Source organism: Pteronotus mesoamericanus, unplaced genomic scaffold (assembly GCF_021234165.1).
Source record: "Pteronotus mesoamericanus isolate MK-2021 breed Mesoamerican mustached bat unplaced genomic scaffold, CSHL_Meso_final contig_75, whole genome shotgun sequence".
Classification (NCBI taxonomy): Eukaryota; Metazoa; Chordata; class Mammalia; order Chiroptera; family Mormoopidae; genus Pteronotus; species Pteronotus mesoamericanus.
In genome coordinates, this window is record NW_026555249.1 from 8396981 (window position 1) to 8412983 (window position 16003).

The 16003-nt window shown below is 48.6% G+C and overlaps 1 protein-coding gene across 1 annotated transcript in view; it reads left to right on the top strand.

The window, feature by feature from the left end:
• Window positions 1-9666: 9666 nt before the first annotated feature.
• EGFLAM (EGF like, fibronectin type III and laminin G domains) overlaps window positions 9667-16003 on the top strand; it is a 139093-nt gene continuing 132756 nt past the window's right edge. The window contains exon 1 of the mRNA XM_054583952.1: window positions 9667-9889. Coding sequence (XP_054439927.1) covers window positions 9793-9889 — 97 coding nt within the window. The 5' untranslated portion in view covers window positions 9667-9792. The remainder of the gene's footprint in view (window positions 9890-16003) is intronic.

Consider the following 16003-nt stretch of genomic DNA (forward strand, 5'->3'; position numbering starts at 1 on the left):
CTGCCTCCTACGTGCAAGTCAACATCTGTGTCTGCTTGTAGGATTTTCCCGTCATCTGAACTCAGCATCCGCTTTGGCCTATTCCTTCAGCTCAGACACCAGAGCCTCGGTCGCACTTCTCTGGGGCAAGTAGCTGGGTCTGGACAGGACCGAGGAGGACGTGCCTGAGGCTGCTGTGTCCCAGCCCAGAGGCAGGAATGTCCAAGCTGGGAAGGATCTTGTGCTTCATGCAGTTCAGCCCATGAAACTGATGCCAGGAAGGCAATGTGACTCACCCAGAGACATGCAGTCAGTAATAAACAAAGGAGAAGACGGGCAATGTGAAAAAACATGCATACTGGATCAATTAAGAGGCACTAACACTGAAGGAAAACATGAATGGGCTAACGTTCCCAGCAGCCGCGAGGGCTATCTGACGTCCTGCCAGCTGCAGGTGTCCCCTGTTTGTGTTCCCTCATTTTTATGGCTCAGCCATTATTCCTTCCCAGGACAATCCTTATCTAGTACAGCATTATCTTTTTTGAGAAATCTTTCATTCTCCCAAAGTGCAAGCCTTGATTTTCCATTTATTCCAGTTCATGTCGAAAGTGTCTAGATTGTCCCCAAGTCTTCTGTGCCACCCTGGAAATAGCCCATGAGTGCTCTGGACTTGAACCCTGGGGAGGACGTAGCCTGCCTCTGTGAGAAATGTGAGAGGGATGGAACAAAATAAGCCAACTCCAGTGTAGGCCAAGGGCACGGTGTACACAGTGCCCCAGGTCCTCCCAGCTGATGGACACAGCCTCTCGAGTCGGCGTGCCATCCCGCCGGACAGGGAGGGCACCGGGGCTAATCTCTCCCGCATCCTCCACAGTTGATCTTTCATCCTATTGTCACTGAACTGAACAACATGAATCTAAGTCGTCCCCTCCTACTCTTTACATAATGAATTTTCTTTGAAGCCCTTCCTTCCCTCTGCCTCCCACCAGCACTGCCATCCCCATGTGGATACATCTTCTATTGCTTAACCCTTTCCTCTTGCACCCGTTGTTCTCTGGGGCTGGGTCACGTGGACAGAGGAGGGCCGCATACTAACCTGACGGCTCAGGGGAGGCCCGCGTGGCGGGGCCTGGAAACTGAGACCGAATGTAACCACACAGGATGGTCTGAATGGTGAAATTCCTAACAAAAGGCAGGTCAGGGCGAGTAGTCCTGTCCTAGGCCTGTGGCTTCCTTGGCAAAAGTCAATCTTTACTACAGTCATGTAGTAAAAACAAAAAGTCATGTCTTTTTGTATCTAAGATAACATACCTTTGAAATGTCAAAGTAAGCTCCTTTTTCAGGACCTTCGGGGTCCCCCCTCCTTGTTATCTGGTCCCCCGAGTACATCTGTCTGTGCTGTTAATGTTAACTATCCTGTACCCAAGAGAAGAAAAGTGTAGGGGGTCTCTGTTTTGTTTTTTATGTAACACCGCAGGTTTCCCCTCTTTAATTTCTCCGGCCCCTGTGATCTACCATCAGTGGCAGTCATGTAGCCCTCCTTACATCTCCCCCTTTGGTTCTAATGTATAAAATAAGCTGCAGAACTGCCATTCTTCAGAGCGTTTTCTCAGTTCTTAGAGACTTTGCTTCCCGGCGATTGTCATTTTGGCTCACATAAATGCTCACGAGACTTTTCCTTAGGCTGGGCATTCTTTTGTTGACAGTCCAAACCAAGAACACTGCTCACCTGGCTGCTTTCTACCTCCTTGACACCTTCCGCTTGGTGACACTCCCCCATCCGTCCATACCTGCAAACCTGCCAGCCCCCTCCCTCTGCTGCTTCCTCCCTTAAGAAACGTGCAAATGAAAATATAATCAGACTCAGATGGAAAAAGTGGCGCTTTGCTTCCTTCCACAGGTTTTTCTCTTGGCGTCAGAAAATCTGCTTTTATTTGTAGTCACTAAATAACCCACAAACGGAGCCAGCTTTGCTTCCTCCTCCGTCACCGCCCCTCTCTGGTCACCCGCCCCGCCCCCTCCTACTCCTCCCATTTCCTCTGTCTGGGTGGACTGTGAACTGTGAGTCTTGTCCCTGCAGCTCCTCCGAGGCCAGCGGCTGCTTTTGTCCTGTGGTGGGGTGAGGGGGGTATTAAATGTTGCATTTTTACTTTGGTTTTTATTTTTGCAAGAGACTGTTGCTTTCCAACTTTAAAGATTTTTTTTTTCCTTGAGAATAAACCTTTTACATGACTCCTTTTTGTGTTTAAGCAGTGACATTTGTCTATCCTGGGGAAGCATAGAGGCTCTTCTGTGGACGCTGAGATTGTGACCTAGGACAAACAGAGGCATTATCTTACCCCAACATCCTTATTTGGTAGAAGAGAAAAATAAGGTCTGAAGAGGTCGATTGAATCAGCAAAGTCCCATTGGCAGCTTGTGACAGGGTTGGGGCTAGAGTGCAGGTTCCTGGACCCCTAGTCCCCTGAGATTTTACTGACATCACGTAGTTTAATGTGCAAGCCTTGTGTTTTGCAACTGAGCTCTGGCTCTCTAAGTACATGCCATTAGGAAGATCTTGTGTGGCCATTGTGGGGCTCCAGTGTTTTGTTGTGTTGGGAGCGGTCCCTGGTTAGCCGGACATTGCCCATCCCAGGAGGTCCCCAACGTCTGCCACATGCAGCGCCGTCACCTGCATTTTCAGGAAGATGGCGGCCTCTTGCTCTCTTTCTTGCACATCCAATCTGGCAGCGCCAGCGCGAATCACCTCCTCGGTGAGGTCTGCCTTTCACAGCGCCTCCCTCAGACTCCTCATTCTCTTCTGCTCCTAAGATGCGAGGGACCCGAATCTCTTCTCTGGGTTTCTCAGTCCCCATCATTCCCCCATCATCCCACCTAGACTACCCTATATTCTTTTAAAATGCATTCATACTTTGTAACAGAATACAATGCTGTTTCCCCCCATTGGCCCCAGGCCCCTCAGCCCCCATCCCACACTCAGCTGACACCTGCACTCTGTTCTGCATCTCGCTGTGTCCACTTCGTTCCATGCTAGCACAGGAAGAAGCTCTAAGCCCATTGTTTTTAGACAGCTGTGCCATGAGCCATTATATCCCATGATGTATTTTACCAGTTTCTCTCCAAGTGATGGATGCGATTATCGCTTCAGGATTTTGCTATTACAGACGACCCATATCCCACATTCTGATCCTCAGGCACTGCAACTTCCCCTCCCAAGTCACTATCAAACTCCTATGCTCTGCCTGCTGCAGAGCGTGGGGCCGATATCCTAGGTGACGGCTAAATTCGCTAATGAATTAGCTTTGACCTCTGTGTTCACAGGCATGGCATGAATGAGGCCTTTCTTCCTTTTCAGGAAGAATATGCTCATTTCAAGAGGGATCACCTAGATAAAAGTTCTTAAAATCTCTCTCTTCCATCTCTCTCCAGTGCTTTTTTGGAATAGAAGGGGTATAAGTCCTAAACAGGTCATCCTGTTAACCCACGGCGGTATCTCACTTCTTAGAAATTTCGAGAAAATGAAGAGAGCAGTCGGTGAGACATTTTGGAGCAGACGGGCTCTGTTTACGTACCGAAGGGCGCCGGGCAGGGCGGCTACAGCCGGGCCCGCAGCGGGCGGCAGCGCAGGCACAGCTTTCGCCTCGATTGTCAGCTTGGCTGATGCTTGCCGAGGAAAAGATGCGCTCCAGAAGCCAAGTCCTGGGGGTCACATCTTGTCCCCGTCGGGGTGCAGCCGCCCATATCTAATGCTGGAGGGAGTGTCCCGTTAAAATGGCTGTGAGCCCCGCCCACGTCCTATACAGAGATCCATTGCTGATCTAAAAATGGAAGGTAAGACATAACTCTTTTAGGAAAAAAACACGGACTAATACCTTTGTGACCTTAGGGTTAGTCAAGTTTTTTGAATGAGATGTAAAAAATGCTAGATGTTAATGGAAAAAGAAAAGGTTAAGTGTATTACATTAAAACGAAGGCATTCATTTAATAAAAGCCATCATCAAAAAGTAAAAGACAAGAAAGAGGAGGAAAAATATTTTCAATATAAAAATCCACCACCAACAAAAATACTCTTATCACTTGTAGCCAGAATATATAAAGAATGTCCATAAATCAGTAAGAAATAGGTAGATAATCCAACTGAAAAATGGGCAAAAGACATGAATAGGCACCTCACAAAATAGGATTATAATAGCCAATAAACAAGTGAAAAAGCTCTTAACTTTATTGGTCATCAAAGAAACACAAATTAAAACTATGTGGTATTACTACACACTCACCAAAATGACTCAAATGAAAAAGACAAACAATGTCAGTGTTGGTGAGATTATGGAACAACGGGCACTTTCGTATCCTGCCAGGGGCATAGCCACTTTGGAAAACTGTTTTCTACTCACAGATATCACAGCAGAAATGCATATTTGTGCTTAGCAATGACACATAGCAGAATGATCACACAAACAGTTTTGGTTGCAGCTTGAAGCTATAAAAGACTCAAATGTCCATCAGCAGGAGAATGTGAACAAATAGAAATATATGTACATAACAAAAATAGCAAGGAAAAATAACCATACAACTTGCATGAAAATCTCAAACATAACATTGTGTAAAAGAGGCTAGACATAGTCATTACATTACCAGATTAAACTACTTCATTCCATTTACATAAAGTTCAAAACCAGGCAAAACTAATATAGATGTTAGAAATCAGGTAAATGCTTTCCCATTTGGTTGTGGGGTAGGTTTAATTAGAGGGAGGAACAAAATTGCTTTTATGGTCTGGCATTTTTCTACAGGGCCTGGCACAAATAACATCCCCCTTTTATTATAAAATCATAAGCATGTAATTCTATAACACAACATCATCACACTCAAGCACACCATGTGACATTTTAGGTGAATTGTTCAAAGTGCTGTCCATCTTGTGCAAGACATTCAGGTACCCTATCAACCTCACTGAAGCAGGTGTTACTTCTGCTGGACCCTGTATTTTATGATCTGGGGGCTTATCCCAAGGGGTTATCCCCTTTGTGACAATCCATTGAACTACACACTCAGGGTTTATGCACCTTTGTTTATTAAAAAGTTAACATTAAAATGAAAGGCTGGAGACTCAACAGGCTGCCCAATTTAACTGTAATTCCCCAGTCATTTTTAATCAATGCTACTAGGAATGGATGCAGAAGGTAGGACAGATTTGGGAATACCATGCCATTTATCCTGGGAACTCCAGTTCTGCCCCTGGTGAATCTTATTATGGATATAAGCATAATTTAAACATTTGTGAGATTAATGGCTATTTAAAAAAATATTATTACATAGGTTGTCATTTGTGATACAGGGTCTCCCTTTCAACACACAGCATCTTGCTTGTACTGTTAGTGCTTCATTCTGCTTTGTGGAACAGTTGGCTGTGTAACCGTCTACTTTCAACAAAATTGCAGTCTTCTTGAGTGCAGAAGACACTGCCCTATTTTCTTTCCTATCAGTCTTTCTGTTCTCATCACAGAGCCTTATACATCATGGGATCAAATCTCCATTAATGCTTGGGAGTGGGGAGTGCTTACATGGTTTGGGGTAGAGAGTGCTGATGTGTTTTGCTGACCTATTTTTATTTGTGTATTTTAATTTAAAGTGAATGGGAAGTTTGAACTCTCTTCATACTTCATCAAAAATGCATATATCTAAGGAGGAAGCATGAGGAGAAATTACTGGGGGTGCTGGTCATGTCCCAGTTCTTGATCTGGGTGGTAGGTGTACAAGTCTGCTCACTTCACTGTAATGCATCAATCAGTGCACTTATTTCTTGAGTACTTTTCTTTCTATGTTGTATGTTGATTAAAACATGTAAGCTACATGTATACAATACACTGTTCCAGTTTGATAAGACACTATGCTGATGAGAGAGGGTGCGTGGAAATGGTCATGCTCAAATATTGCTTGTGGGCATATAAATTCATACAATCTCCTTGGGAGAAAATTTGGCCAAATTATCAAAATGAAAAAGCATTCAGCCTTTGGCTGAGCAAAGGCTAGTCTAGAAAGGTACCCTGCTGTCTATTATAACATGAAAAACATTATATATTCGAGATGATTCACCACAATGTTGTCTATAGTAGTAAGATTGAAAACAACAAAAGAAATAACAGGTTGCTGTATATCACACAATAGAATATTATGCACCAGTTAGTAAGAGGGAACTAGATCTGCAGCTGCTGATTTGGAAGGATCTTCGGGCTAAAAAGTGAGTACAACATGTTTCTGTTTGTGTTAAACATATGTATAGATATTTATTCCTAGACTATGACTAGAAAGATACACAAGAAACTGATAGCAGTGGTTGCTTCTGAGAGAGGAAGGGGTGGAAGGAAAATTAATTTTTACTATATACTCTGCCTGATGCACATTTCAGATTTTCTGTGTACATATAACTGATTCAAAAATAAATTAAGTCTAAAGCTGATTTCTTTACTGCTCTCTCTTTCTTACTCTCATTCAGGGACTTTCTAAACATTCTATAATTGGTAACTTTGCCTTTTCTTTTTTCTAACAGCCTCCAAATCCATTCCGTGGAGCAAAGGTCAGAGTCTTCTTTCATGATATTGAGCAAGGCAGGCAGGTCACCCTTCTGCTGGTGACCTTATTAATTGAGTTTAGACCTCCAGTGAATTGGAACAGATTTTTAAAAATGAAACATTCAAAGCCTCTTTGCCCTCTTTAGCTCTCTTCCTCCCAGAACACAGGACGAGAGTGAAAGGCAAGTGTTCCATTGGTCTTTTATGAGATGTACACGTGCCACGAACTGGTTGTCAAACTGGAAGAAGAGGGAACCTTGGCAGGATGCGATCTGACTAGTAAAGGAAAGGATACGTCCCTGTGCTACCTAGGGTCGGAACAAGCGCATCTCAAGAAGCAAGGTCTGAACTCAGTGGTCTGAAGATCCAGAGCTCTCAGAGGCACTGAAAAGTAAATAACAACAACATAATTGAGGTAATTCTGGAAGGAAGAAATGAGAGGGGCCTCTGAAGGAGCTGAGCCAGCTCCCCAGCCGCCTGTGGCCGTGTGCAACCGACGCATGCGAGGCCCATGGCCAAGCCTGAGGAGGTGGCGTGGACACATGAGGACGCTCTCAGCAAGACGTCCGACACCCAGGCTTGCAAAATTTGCCATGGACAATTTGTACAGGTCTTGAAAAAAGCATATTCAGAGCAAAAATGGCTTGGATTAGATGATGTTATTTTATCACATAATAAAAAGAAAGCAAAGTCTGGAATTCAATGATGATTTCATCCAGCCCCTATATTTTACCAAGATAAACTCTGAGCAGGGCCCGAGATGAAACACCCACATGTCCTGTCTCTCAGGCTGCTGCTGCGTCTGCTCCCCACCTGTTTCCTTCTAGCCTGGTCTCTGGAACCAGGCTACCTGCATTCAATCAAAAGTCTGTCTCTTGGGAGGTGCATAACTTTGGGCAAGTTTTTAAAAATCTTTCAGTGCTTCAGTTTCTTCACCTGTCAAATAGGGATAATACTAATAACTATACCTACCAGGAATGGCTATTATTGGGATTATCACCTACTTCAAAGAGTGTCTGGGCCCTGGCTGGTGGGGCTCAGTGGATTGAGCACAGGCCTGCGAACCAAAGAGTCGCAGGTTCAATTCCCAGTCAGGGCACATGCCTGGGTTGTGGGCCAGGTCCCTAGTAGGGGGCGCATGAGAGACAACTACACATTGATGTTTCTCTCCCTCTTTCTTCCTCTCTTCCCCTCTCTCTAAAAATAAATAAAATAGCTTTTAAAAAAGAGTTTGGTACGTAGTAGGTGTTATATACATATTAATGGTTAACATTACTCCAGTTTCTGCATCAGGGAGAATCATGTTTTAAGTGAGAAAGAGCAGAGCTGTCATGGGAGGTATCTCTAGGGCAGCGCTGGCTTGGTTGCGGTTCCAACAACTTCTGGCTGCTGGAGTTCAAGCCCAGGCGCGGGACTTGCCGAGGCGGCGGAGAGCCGTTCCTGCGGGCAGGAGGCAGGGCCTCGGTGCCTTCGGGGGCTCTGACCACCTCAGCTTTTGGGATTCTGCGACCTTTGACACCGGCAGCCCAGAGGGCCCTCACAGTGTCTGGCGTCCGGATGCGGCATTGTTCTCTCGGTGGACAGACGTGAAAAGCAGTCTGTCCCGACCTTTCTGCTCCTGATCCGTGTGCAAGGGCAAGCTCTGGCGTCACCGCCAAGACTTCCAAATACTCAGGTTGGGGTGGACTTTGAATTGGTTTGTGGACAGTTGCGGACCTGGGCTGGGGATGCCACCCTAAGGGATCATAGCCTCAGCTTTGCTGACAAATGAGAACGGGCTCATTGCGCACCCCTTCGCCAGGGGAATGCTTCATTCGGGGGACATACATCTGTCGACAGTTACTCCCTCTGGGTCTTCCCGACCTCGGTTAGCGAGGAAGGGTCGCGACGCCAGTCTCCCGCGCGGCAAGTTGGGGCGGGCTGCACAGGGTCCTGCCGGCAGCCCCCCGTGCCTCCCTCTGCGGGGCACTTCCTCGGGCCTTTGATCTTCCCCAGGAACTGGTGAGGCTGCGTTTCCTTCTTGGTTTATTTATTGTATCTGCTTTCTCTTCCCTGGCTTGGAGCTCAGCACGCCAGTGCGCAACGTGACTTACGTCCCTGGGTCTCCCCTTTCTCAGGGAAACCCGGCAAAAGGAGCATTTTATTAAATGTCCGGGCAACAAACCCAGAGGAGGTGCCTTTACCGGCCAGGAAGCCGGCCCGAGAACTCCGGTCCCGGCATCAGCGACCAGGACCCCCGCCGGCCCCCAACCCCAGCCGGGTCTCTCCGTCCTCCGGGGGCTCGAGCTCGCGTCCTTCTCCTGGACGCCAGGCTTAACCTGAGGGTTCATCTCCGCCCCTGGAGGGTCTCACATTGCCTTCCTCTCCCGCAAGAGGACCCCGCTCCCCCGCTCAGGGCCCTAATCACCACCCGGCCTCTCGTTGGAGGGGTGGGGCATCAGCTCTCCATCTGCGCGTCTTCAATCCCGTTTATCTCCTTAGCGCCCAGACCCGGCCGGCCCCGCCCCCTCTTCCCCTCGCCCGCTCCCACTTGCAAATCACAGACCCGCTCCGCCGCCTTCGCGGTCCCCCCAGTGCGCCGGGCCGACCCGAGCGACCTTTGGAGGTGTGGGGGAAGGTGCCGGGCTGGGTGGCAGCCCCCCAGAGCGAAGCGGCAGGAGTGGGGTGTAACCAGGGGAGGGGACAGGCACCGCGATATTTCAGGGTCAGGACCACGGCCGAGGGTCTTGGATTCGCCATCTCTGAACTCCTACCCTGGGTCTCTAGGGGTCGAAGTTGCCCCTCCCAGTCCCCCTATCTAGGTCACCAGCCGGGAAGGGCTGAGCTGGGGGTCCTTAGAGGGAGTGATGGGCGGGCTGTCTGCCCCAGAGGTGGTCGAAGAGTAAATTGTCTCCGGACCTGCCGCCTCTCACTTCTACTGGCTTGTAATTCCATCCCCGGGCGGGCCCAGCCTTCCTCCCTCCCTCCGCGGCCAGCCGGTCCCTCCCCGCCCGCCTCCTCCGCCGCCCCCGCCCCCTAAAAGCCCTGGCGCTGGCAGCCGGCTGCACTCCCGCACCCCGACCTCCCGGCTGCGGTCCTGCCTCCTTGGACTCCTCGGTGGCTGCTAGTCCAGCTCCCTCAGCCTCCGACCTCTTCGCCCCGGCCAGCAGGTCCGCGGGGCCGGCGTCCTGTACGGCCCCAGGAGACGCCCTTTTTCTGTGCGCCCAGGACTTGGTGAAACTTTGCAGGCGCCCGCGGTGAAATGGATTTAATCCAAGGCATCTTGTTCCGGCTCTTGCTCCTGGCTTCCAGCCCCAGACCCGGCTTTGTGTCGCTTGGAGAAGCTCTTCGAAAACCAGGTAACACGCACAGCACGCCCAGGGTCGGGGCACCGCGCCCGGTGCGCCCGGGGCCGCGTCCGGGTCCGGGTCCTGGTCCCTGGGGAGGACGCAAGGCAGTGTCCGCACCGCCTCTCTTTCCCCCTTACCAGCGTCAGTTTAACTGGGTTCATCTCTGTCCAGGGCTGAGAGGAAAAACGCGAGCCCCCTTTCCCCGCCCCCCGCCTCGTCCCAGACCAGGCGGTTCCAGGGATATTTGTTTGTTAAAAGATGATCTATTACACAGACACAGTAGAGGTGGAAGGCTCCCTGCATTTGATCCCAGAGAGCTGAGGGCTGGGGTAGCGATCATGCTGTCTCAGTTACAGAGGACTGCAACTCTGCAGAGTCAAACAGCTCCTCCTGTGTCTCCAAACATTTTACTGAATTCACATTGTCCAGAGCCCAGCCATTTCCTGTGAAGTGTCTGAAGATTTGCCTGGAGTCCCCTCCGCGCACCTCTGGCCCTGCCCTGGCGCTCCGGAGGGCTGTGGCCTGAAATGGTCGCAGTCTCTTTCACTCCGGGGCCACTTTCTCAGAGAGAAGGGCCCAGGGGCTTAATTTTATCTCGTTTTGAGCTCCTGTCTTTGCTCTGCAATTTAAACAAAAATATATGGGTTGTAGGCTATTAGAATTGGAGAGAACTTGAAACACAGTAACTTGCATTTCCTTTAGTTACAGTGGTAAAAAGTCTTCCTTTACTTGCGTTGCCTTTGATTTGGCTTGTTTTGGGAGACAATTCAAAGTAGAACATTCTAAGCAATAAAGTTCTAACCATTGTTTCCCAAGTAACGATTTTTATTCTTTGCTGACACTATATTTAGAATTCTGAAAAATCTGTTTTTTCTTAGTTTACTTTGTAAGCAAGGTTGTCTTATGGGATTAATTATATCTTACGAACAATGGAAAACAATGTACTCTTATTTGAATGCAGTCTGCAAAACTTTGCAGAAAGTGCCGTTTGTCTTCACAAATAATGTTTTTATAAGAAAGAGACAAACCAGGGGACATTTATCAGAGGGCAAAGACAATTGTTTTGGCAGATTCCCATATGGCTGCCTAAGTGTGTTTGCTGTTCAAGGATCTCTCCACTTGGAAATACGACTTGTTGCCTTTCAGCTCCATCTGCTATCACCTGCGCCTTGCTACCTGCCTTGACATTATCGTAACCTGTGGCATACTTGAATTATGAGCTATTCTGTTTTTCTATTTCCACTGTTCAATTCATTTTGAAGATAATAGCAGCAGTCCAATGTTATATCAGTTTCTTTTCTTGTATGTACACATTCGCACATCTACCAGCATTTCCATGAAGGGCTTCTTTCTAACTTCCCTCCTCTCCTTAAGATAACCCCATCGTGATCAATTGCATTCTACGGGCTTATTCACCTAAAACCATCTAGTCACAGTTTTGAACAATACATAATCCTATCTGTAGTTCTTAATCATGAACAGTGTGTGCAGTGTCCTTTTAAGGATAGATTTCAATCATATAAGCAGATATTTTAAAATTTTTTTTTGCAAAACACTTTACAAAAGCTTGCTGTATAAAACCGCTCTTATAATTCTCCATATTTCCTTTCTTATTTTTTGCAGTTTCTCTCCTAGAAATATTTTCTACCTGGTTCATCCACAGTCTCATTCTGATAGTCATGCCATGTGTAAACCTGCCATCTTGGCCTCTTAGGTTTTATTTGAAGCATAAATGGGGTTTTGATTGTGGAAACTCCACCTGTGAAACATATTAGCATATTAAATACACCAAATTTAAGGCAGAAAGAGTGTTTGGACTATGTTTAGCTTAGACAAATTTTTCATTACTTTATAATTTTAACCAGACACTGGCTTTCAGGTTGGAAAGCTACTCAGATTAAACTGACAGCTACTTTATAAACTTCAGGGAAAAATGTTTCCTCCTGGGCTCACTTACATCCCTTGGAAAGAGTAGGTTTTGATCCAGAAAATTGGTCCAGATTAAAAACTGAATGGGCCCCGCTTGGCTCTGATGTGAAGAGCAACCAGCTAATTTATAATCTCCCCCAGACACCAGCAGCTCCTGCAAGTATCCATCCAGGCGAGTCTTTGTAGCTTGTTTCCTCGATAGAAACCGGTTTGTGCGCAGCGCTTTGATGGTAGCGCGGCCACTGTGTAGGCGTGCTGGAATGGTCCTCTTTCATTTGGCGACCCTGCCTGTCTCCCCATGCTGCAAAATCGACTTTTTTGACAAGTCAGCTTTGTTTGAGAAGTCTTGGATTCAGAATCAACCTGAAAATTCCCCATCCCGCCCACCTCTGGTGACAAAAAACCAAGAAGCCACTTCAATTAAGAGTCTAATTTGGATCCAACATAGGCACCTTTCCTCCACCCCAAGAGAGCTCATCTTCTGTCATCGAGCATGCATAAGGAAACCGTTGCGTTTCCTGAGACTCACAAGAAATGACAGTTTTCAAGTTAAGTCAAATTAAATAGTGATAACTAACACTAATTAGGTGCTCGCTGTACTGGTCTAAGAACTTGACACATACGGATGTGTTTGATCAACCCAGCAGCTCTTTGAGGTGGGTGCCGCTATTACCCCTGTTGAGCTGAAGATGAAATTGTGGCTTAGAGAGACTGACTGTCTCACCCAAGGTCACACAACTAGTAAATGGGGGATTGGGAATTCAGGCTCTCATATTCAGGACCAGAAACAGGGTCCTGAGCAGCGTATGGGCAGAGGCACGCGGCCCATCCTGGAGGGCGCTCCACGGGGCAGAGCTAGGAGGAGGGGGTCACCCTGCTCTGGGCAGAGGGTCCTGTTAAATGCTGTTAAACATTTGTACATGGGACTACGCCCAGGCCTCCAGACATAACGGAATGTGAATGATACCAATAGGGAGTTCTGGAAGCCACTGTCTACTGACCTCACCCCCAAGAATCAAGGGGGTCCTCTTGCAGCGTAGTGAAGCACTTGCTTTGTCTTGGTGAGGTCCTGGGGGCTGAGGCCTGAGATGAGCCGGAGGTAGAGCAGGGCCTCTGGAACTGGCAGGACAAGGTCAGTCCCCAGGTCTTTATGACACGGAGATGCCATTTTGGGGGGACATTCTGCATTCCTTCTCAAATTCCAGGAAGGAGGTGAAAAGCTCTTATTTTAAAACTGGGCAGAGGGTGGTTAAGGGACTTGCCCAAGGTAACAGCAGAAGCCGACTTGAACCTGTACCAGCCCCTCTTGCGTGGCCTCTGGCACTTCTCCCTTTTCCCCCGAGTCTCACCGGGCAGTGCAGGCGAGCCTTCTGCCGTGGGGTGGGAAGAGGGAAAAGGGAATCCTGGGGCAAGGGCGCAGGCCAAGCCACACCTGCGCCCAGGGGCAGATGGGTCACTCTCTGAAGGCTCCGGGCTGGAGCACTGCCCGAGGGCCTGCCCGCTTCCCCGGGTCAGTTTGCCTGCCGTCCAGGGTCAGTGGGGCAAGGTCAGGTTAGGCTTCAGAATTCAGGGTTTTTCCTGGATGACCTGGGGCTCCACAGTCACCCTCAGGGAGCTGTGGGTTTTTCATCCTTCCCTTCCACTTCCTCTGCATTTCTCTGCCTGTAAAACTGGACAAAAATGATGGTCCAGGGAAACTCAGGAAAGAACCAAAGCCTGGAAGAGCAGGGTTCGCCCCTGGACACCGTACCATGTAGGTTGGTGTTGGAGAGAACATGCGCTGCTGCTAGTGCGAGGCTGGATGCCCAAGGGGTCAGGGGTCAGGGGCCATACTTCCCCCTTGCCACCCCGAATATCCTGGTATTGGTCAGACACTGGCTCCCTCCTCACTTCCAGCTCTCCCCCCGAGTCCCCTTCCCAAAGCATGTAACCTGGGGAGCTCATCCCTTCTGGGTGTCCCTCCTTCTCCCTTTCCAACCAACCATACTCCACGACATGGGGGTGGAGGACCCAGATTGTCTTGCTTTTAGGGGAAAACTGGAGCCCTCAAAGGCCACCAGACACACACACACACTCACAGGCATACCTCGTTTTATTGTGCTGCACGGATATATTTGATACACACACACACACACACACACTTTTTTTTTTTTTTTTTTTTTTTTTACAAATGAAAGGCAAGACCCTCCACAGGCAAAAAGATTTCAACTAACTGAAAACTCAGGTGATGGTTAGCATTTTTAGCAACTTTTAAAAATTAAGGTCTGTACATTGTTTTTTTTAGATACAATGCTACTGCACACCTAATAGACTACATAGTGTAAACATAGCTTCAGTATGTACTGGGAAACTAAGAAATTCCTGTGATTTGCTTTATTGCGGTATTTGCTTTACTGCAATGATCTGGAACCAGGCCTGCACGTCTCTGAGGCGGACCTGTGTGTACATCCCCAGCACCCAGCTGCTAGGCTACTTCAGGAAGAAATACCTTCTTTCTCTCCTTCATTCCATCAGCCCTCCTATCCTTCATCATATCTAATCCCTATAAAAAAGCCTGTTCTCTCTCTCTCTTTCTCACTTTCTCTCCCTCAGTCCCTCCCTCCTTTGGCTCTCTATGCAGCAAAGGGACAGAGAGGTCAAGGGGTAAATGTAGTAAAACATGAGGCAGCCCTGGTTTCTCAGACTTCTTTCTCACGAGACAGTGGCTTGGCCAGGGAAGAACTGAGTGGTGGTTTGTGTCTTTGTCTCTTACCCTGAACCCAGGCCTTCTCTAACCTATGCGTTCTTTGGGGAGTAGCTGTTCATCTGTTCATGGGTTACTATAGCTCCAGGGTGCTCCAGCGGCTCGGAACTGGATTTCCGGAAGGCAGGGGTGCGGACGTCTGAGGCTGCGGTGGGACCTCGGCTCCCGCGGGGTGACCCTGTGGATAGTCTGTATTCTCCGGCCCCACCCAGTCGGCAGGCAGGACTGTGGTTTCTCCCAGCCGACTGAATGACTGACGTCATGTCTTCATTGAGTTGGCCAAGACCCCTGCCACTTGTTTGAGTTGCAGCATGTCACACTGCAGGTATTGGGAGTGCAGGTATTTCAGGGATAGGAAAAGGAAAAAGGGGAGAAGATACTACAGAGCCTAAATGGCAGTTTGTAAGGGAGCCCTGCAGACTCATCCCTGAGTCCATTGATTGGGGACCTTTGTTTTGAAGAAGAACCCCAGAGTGTGGCTTCAGCCTCATGAAATGAGCTGGAAGATGTTGCCACCTTGCCCTGGCTGCCATGGCTCAGTGGACTGAGCGCCAGCCTGCAGGCCGAAGGGTCGCTGGGTCAATCCCTGTCAGGGCATAGCCCTGGGTTGAGGGCCAGGTTGCCAGTTGGGGGTGTGCACAAGGCAACTCATCGATGTTACACTCTCTTTCTCCTTCCCTTCCCCTCTCTCTAAAAACAAACAAACAAACAAACAAACAAACAAGCAAACAAACAAACACAATCTTATCTTATACAAGATATTCCACTTTGAGGAACCTCTGATCTCATGGGATAGGAAAGCCCCATGGCGCGGAAGGGAGCAAGAGAGGGAAGACTCAGGTGCAAGTCAAATCAAAGCACGGCCAGCAGAGGGCGCACTTTCCAAAGCTGGCTCAGAGCCGGTTCTGCCCCCAAAAAGTAATTTCCATGTGCGTAAGAATTTTTGGAGTGCATCCCAGTCATCTGCCTTTTTAACACGAACCTCACGTGACTTTGTGCACGTGGGTCGCAGTCCTCATTTTTGAGACTTGACAAACTAGAGTTTGGGCCCCTCCCACTGCCCTCCTTCCCTCCACACCTGTACCCCAGGTGCTCTGTAGGAGCTGACCGCATCCGCTTGGTTCACCACACCGCGTGGGATTGCCGGCAACAACACGTACCAGTACGTCACCAGAAAAACCCTGTGCTCAGGCTCTGCGTGTGTTCTGGAGGTTGGGTTTGGGACTCCTGGTCTTTTGAAGGCTCCTGAAAAATCTCTCTTCCGAGGGCACCCTCCTCCCTGGCTTCCCCAGCCCATTCATTGAGAGACGGCTGTGCAAAAGAGGGAAAAAACCCTGCAGCATCGTTAACAGAAAGCCGAGCTGATCTGTGTATCACCAACCGCTGCACCCCATGTCCCTCAGACCCCGCCCACCCCAAGGCGGCTGTGCTCCAGCCTCCGAGCTGGTGTC